General features: G+C 31.4%; 1 protein-coding gene across 1 annotated transcript; it reads right to left on the bottom strand.

The window, feature by feature from the left end:
- Nucleotides 1-577: 577 nt before the first annotated feature.
- On the bottom strand, nucleotides 578-5,659 carry LOC132724065 (uncharacterized; the record flags this gene model as incomplete). The annotated part of the gene is made up of 5 exons (XM_060708882.1): nucleotides 578-752; nucleotides 1,965-2,136; nucleotides 3,572-3,722; nucleotides 4,924-5,072; nucleotides 5,479-5,659. Coding segments are annotated over 5 exons (671 nt in total), but the record flags the coding sequence as incomplete, so codon positions are not given.
- Between the last annotated feature and the right edge of the window lie 278 nt (nucleotides 5,660-5,937).

Consider the following 5,937-nt stretch of genomic DNA (forward strand, 5'->3'; position numbering starts at 1 on the left):
GGAACTTTTTTCAGTTGTTTTTTCTGGTTTTTGGTTTTGTTCTGTTTTTTTTTTATTTTTATTTTATCTTATTGTGATATAATATGCTTAACGAATGAATAAATATTTGATCAAGTCTTATCAGAGGAAAAACATCGACTGTTTGTCTGTAAGTTAATTGTGTGTGTTAAAGTGCACATTCTAATAAGAAGGACTATTTTACTGAACATAAAAATAACAATTAAATTACTATTAATGATCGTTAAGTGAACAAAAAAGGCAGCTATACGATAAAAAATAAAATAATAAAATATAAATGATAAAAAAATCTTAGTACCACCAATTTTGAGCATATACGGCGGTGTTACATTGCTACCTTGTATTTAAGAAGACCTCACATTCTTGTTGATTTAAGATACTATAAAAATAATTGTAATTAACACAACACAATATACAACACAACAGATATAGGTATTTACTTAAGATAAAACCCAGTTTCAGTAGTGTAAGCGTATCGACTATGTACCTCCGGTTTGGCATTGCAACCACAAAGGCCCTAATGTCGTCATACATTATGTCATTGAACGGAAAATAATAAGAAAAACATACGTTAGAGTTCGATCTTACATTAGTTATGTTTATGATTCAGTGCTAACAGAAAATATCTGAACTATAAAAGATGCGATAAACTGTAAGGACAATAGGAAATTTAAGTATGCTGCTCCGTCGTTCAAAGGGGAGTTAGATGCTATGCATCAGTCACTGCTTAAAGCCTGAAAAAAAATGTAGAAAAAAACATTTATTTACATTAATTAATAATTAATGTGAATTGAATTTTAAATTACATAGAGCAAACAAAATCTGGAAAAGGGTGAACAAGACTTATCATTTCCTGAAATATAGAAGAAATTGTAAATTTATAACTTGATGAAGTGAAGAGTATTGCTCGATCATTCAATAAGTCAATATGTCTTACTTTTTTAAACTTAGAACTGATAAATTATAAATATAACTATGCAAAATATATCTCAAATGCATTAACACACATTGATTAAATTTTAATTATAATAATTCTTCAATTATTCAACCCCCTTGTAGCTGAGGGGTTGCCTTTAAAGACTGTGGCACCAGAAATCCCTGCGTGATCGTGGAGTATGTTTTGACCCCTGGTGTTGCTTAAATTTGTAACACCCAAAGATAGACAAAATCGTCTTTCCTGTTTCGGCGTCATATGATCTCATTTGTGTGGGTGCGCCATAAAACCAAACAAAACTAGAAATGTGTCCATAGGACACGGATGCCCCCACACGCCACTGTTCTGTCAATCTTATGACTATAGGTCAAATATTTTTTGGACTACATGTGCCACAAGTTGAAAACTAAAAATCAACAAAGGGCCATAATTCTGTTAAATTTGGTCGCAGCAAAAATTCCTTCCTTTACTACCATCTACACATTAAGATTGTTCATCCCTGGAAGTTTAAGCAAAATCTGCCATCCGGTTTAAGAGGAGTTGCGTTCACAAAATTTCTACATAGTATATAGTGAAAAAATCAACAAAGGGCCATAATTCTGTTAAATTTGGTCGCAGCAAAAATTCCTTCCTTTACTATCATCTACACATTAAGGTTGTTCATCCCTGGAAGTTTAAGAGGAGTTACGTTCACAAGATTTTGGGACGTACGGACGAACGGACAGACGTACGGACGGACGGAGAGACGGACGAACGGACACTCGGACGGACAAGTGAAACGCTATATGCTCCCACTCTGTGGGGGCATAACAAATAAATAATTCAATTAATTACCAATTTATATTAGTTAACTAATTGTGGATTTGTTTACTAAATATTACTTTGACTCACATAGGCATTAGCAAAGTATTTTGATGACACATAAGGAGAATGATTACTAATTTAATTTTGAACTGTTTGATATCCTTTAAATGTGTTTTTTTTCATTTCATTTCATTAACCTTGCACTTACCAGAAGCTCTTGTTCATCTTCATTGGACAAGTTAAGAAATATGCTCCCCCTAAATAGCGTTTGTAGCCAAAAGTTAAGTAAGGTCTGTTGCCAAGAGCTGCCACATTCTTCGCCCCGAGCTGGGTTATGTGCCAATTTCGACTTTGTACAATGAAATACAGCGCTCATCAGCCTAAGATAATATATGGTATTGATTACACTTTCAACAATTAAAGGAATTCAGGTACGTTAAAATAAATGAAGCTAATGCTTTTAATAAGATCACATTATAATACATCTCCACAAAAGATAAACTGACTTTCAGAGCAATAAACATTACAAAATAAATGATATACTCATTCATAAGTCTGATATAAGGTGACCACAAGAAATAATTTATTTCGTAGTTGCAACACGTCTTGTATCCAATACCTTTACTTTGGTTAAACAATCATGAACATGGAAGTGCATTGAAAAACAAATTAAACCTATTACACTTATTTTGCCTTTAATTCAGCAGCAAATAGCAAATTATACTGTCATATAACGCTTTATTAAAAATAAACCATTGTGAAAATAACCAATATGTATTTCTTGATAATTTTAAAGGTTAATATTACAAGACATTATATTTCTTCGTTTGATAACAAATAAGCCAATTATGCGCAACGGATTAACTTTGCTATAAAGTCATTCAAAATCTTTAAGAACAAATAATCAATTCAAGTAAATCACAGGTCATGAATCACAGGTCATGCTAATTACTTATATTCATTTTTGACGTACCTTGTTCAGAAGAACATAATTATTACCTTGCACTCTAGAGGCAGCTTAAGATAGATCTCTTTTTCTGATTTTTGTTTGTTTATTTTTAAGTGTTTTTTTGTATGCTTGTAGTTTTAGTTTTATTTTCATTATAAAATGCTCGACATAGACAGTTTAAAAAAGTTGTTTTTGTAATTATCTACAATGTTTATCCAAAATTATATTTGTAAACCCAAAAAAGTGACTCTCTGCAAACTTTCTTTTGATTTTGTGCTATGGAAAATTTGTTAGCTTGGTATTGTGTGATTTTCTGGCACTTACATGTTATAATCTTTGGAAGTTACATCATTAAACACACTTTGTGATGTTGGATGCAGTTTCACATTAAAAGCACTCAACTGTGTTCCTAAAGACATGTCTCGACAGGAAATAATTTCTCGGAAAGATTATATAGTTTGATGTAAGTCTATACCAGTAGCTGGTGCGGAAACTTTCAGATCATTCGCTTACACAAGTTTTCAAGAAAATCTTTTTTATTGAACAAAATAACTTAAAACGATATATAAAAGTGTATTGACATGTGGCATAGTATTGCGCTTAATATCAATTAGCAATTTAATGCAGGATATATTTTTATTATAATTTTCTTTACTCAAATGTATCTTAACTTTTTCAAATTGTTTTTTTTTTTTCAATTTTCTTACCCCAGTGGACATCAGCACATACTTGTCAGATCAATAAATACTCATATACATGTATGTGAGTCATTCACAAAACTATTATGCCATTTTTGAAAATTGACATTAGATTTATACCTTCTATAATTTGAAATGACTTATCAAGATAAAATAAAGTTTACATACCGCGGAGAAACTTCAGACGCCGTTTCAAAAGAATCGAGGAATGAAGGATTTAATCCATTCTGAGTGAGGAATTCAGTATTACAATTGGTGTACATTGTTTGCACGAAAACCTGAGAGCAAGTGTAATTGAAGGAAACCACGTCGTGAGCCACTAGACAAATATGTACAAAAAACAATGTTTACAAATATTCACATAGTAATGACATACATTAAATGATATAGTTCTCTTAAAATAATGTCGACATTTTACAATGATATCAGAATTTATAATATTAACACACTTCGACAAATTTCTGATTTTGCCATTTAGTTATTATCATATCACAGTATTTCTTTACGCAGATAAATGTAAATAAAAAAAAAACAATGTACATTTACACATCAAATTCTGTTTCACTAAATATTATCAAACAAAGCAGATAATTAATATGACAGCACATACATGTACATCAAAACTTGCCGGATGAAAAAAGTCTGATTTGTTTTTGTTTCAAAAAATATATATGTATGGTACATGTCAATAACGGCAAGGCAAATTACTTTGCTATAATGTTTTTTTGTAGTTATGACATTAACACTTGTATCTGATAATTAACACAACGGTCCCAGATGCAAGGCACGCATGTTGTCCTTTAATAATTAACTAAATTGTATATTACACAATTGCCGCTACTTTTGATCAGCTATGTACTAAGTATTAACGTTTGCTTTGCTTTGCTTTACTAATTTGAATAACCTATACTGAAGATTTGAAAACAATATGCGTTTCAACAATCAAAAAAAAATATTGCATATTTTCAAAGAGGCTAATTATATCATTCACAGACATTGGCTTGAATTTACTCCAATGACTTAAGGGCATTTTGAAATGCTCGTTCTTAACATGTGTAATGTGATGTACGAAGAACACATTTTTACTGCATACGACGACTAGATATATACAATGCCGTGCATGAGTAAAGCAAAGCTTTTTTCACGTTCGTTCCATCACACAAGTACGAGTATGTGTTACATTTCGGTAAATCGATAGGTATCAAAGACATACTAATGTAGCAAACTTTCATATCTCGTATGATGTCCAATAGGAAATTCGGTTAAGTTAAACTGTTTGCTGCATAATATACGCATGGACATAAGAAAAGAGGCACGGTATTCGTATATAAATAAGACTTTTCTAAGAAAATTAGTTAAGTATTTAAGTATTATCCTCAGTTCAAAATATTCTTATTAAATTTGTTCCTTGTTTGAATATATAAGCTTTAAGATTATTGGTCGGGATGAGATATTGAACATTTTATGATTTTACTACTTACAATCCAATAAATTCCCAACGTATAAATCATTTTTCATACCTGATTGGAACCGCTGCGTGACGTCGTTACCGTCACAAAACATGTCCATTTTCTTTCTTAAGAAAGCAGCCACCTCGACATATTGCTCTGGACATTTGCCAGACAATGCGTTCATGCAATTCATGTAAGATGATTTAAGCGTCTCGTTCCTGGAATTAAATACACTTTATGACCTATTTTAAATTATAATTAGAAAGTACAAACTGGTTAAAGTTAAAAAAGTGTCATAATCAAATAAATATTTTTTTGTTTTACAGTGTTGCTTGCATTGTATGCATATGAACATTAAGAATACTATAAGTTGCTACACGTTTGGTAGGGATTTCTACATGAAACATTTTTATGACCTAAATTCACAGTCAGTGTCATTACATATCTGTAAAAAAGGAAATCCTCCGGAAGCATTAATCACAACAAATGTACTTGAAAATTGCAGATTCGATTGAATCGAGTATGTACATGAGGGATAATGAAAACGTACAACATCCCCCACGCCCTCTAGCACCGGTTTGAGCGGTATAACTATTCGAAATATTTAGTATTGTAATAGATCACCTGCACGTTTCTTGTACAACACTTTGGAAATTGTCTCGGTCAGGTATCTGAAACAAGACGTTATTTCTACAAACCAGATCACGGAAAACAAAGTCAGGAAACCTTTCACAGTCGACATACTCAATAGGAAATTCGCAATATATAGACTGGAAATTCAACAGCACAAGAGACAATACTGCGGCTGAAACATAGGGTAAATATTATTAAATAGATAATCAATATATATAAACTAAGTTATTGAAACTGTAGCATGACCATGCTTAACATCAACATAAAAATATGTTTCATGATAAGATGTACGTTTTAGCCTTGGACCAATTTGATATTGTAGTGTATTAAAGTTGTTTATAAAAGAGCTCCACTTAGTTCCGAAAACGTCTAAAACAAAACAAACAAACAAAATTGTTACACAAATTAACTAGAGCTATGACTGTAAAACATATTGGCATTTTATTTAAA

This window comes from Ruditapes philippinarum, unplaced genomic scaffold (genome assembly GCF_026571515.1).
Source record: "Ruditapes philippinarum isolate M1 unplaced genomic scaffold, ASM2657151v2 ctg10021_1_1_1_1, whole genome shotgun sequence".
Classification (NCBI taxonomy): Eukaryota; Metazoa; Mollusca; class Bivalvia; order Venerida; family Veneridae; genus Ruditapes; species Ruditapes philippinarum.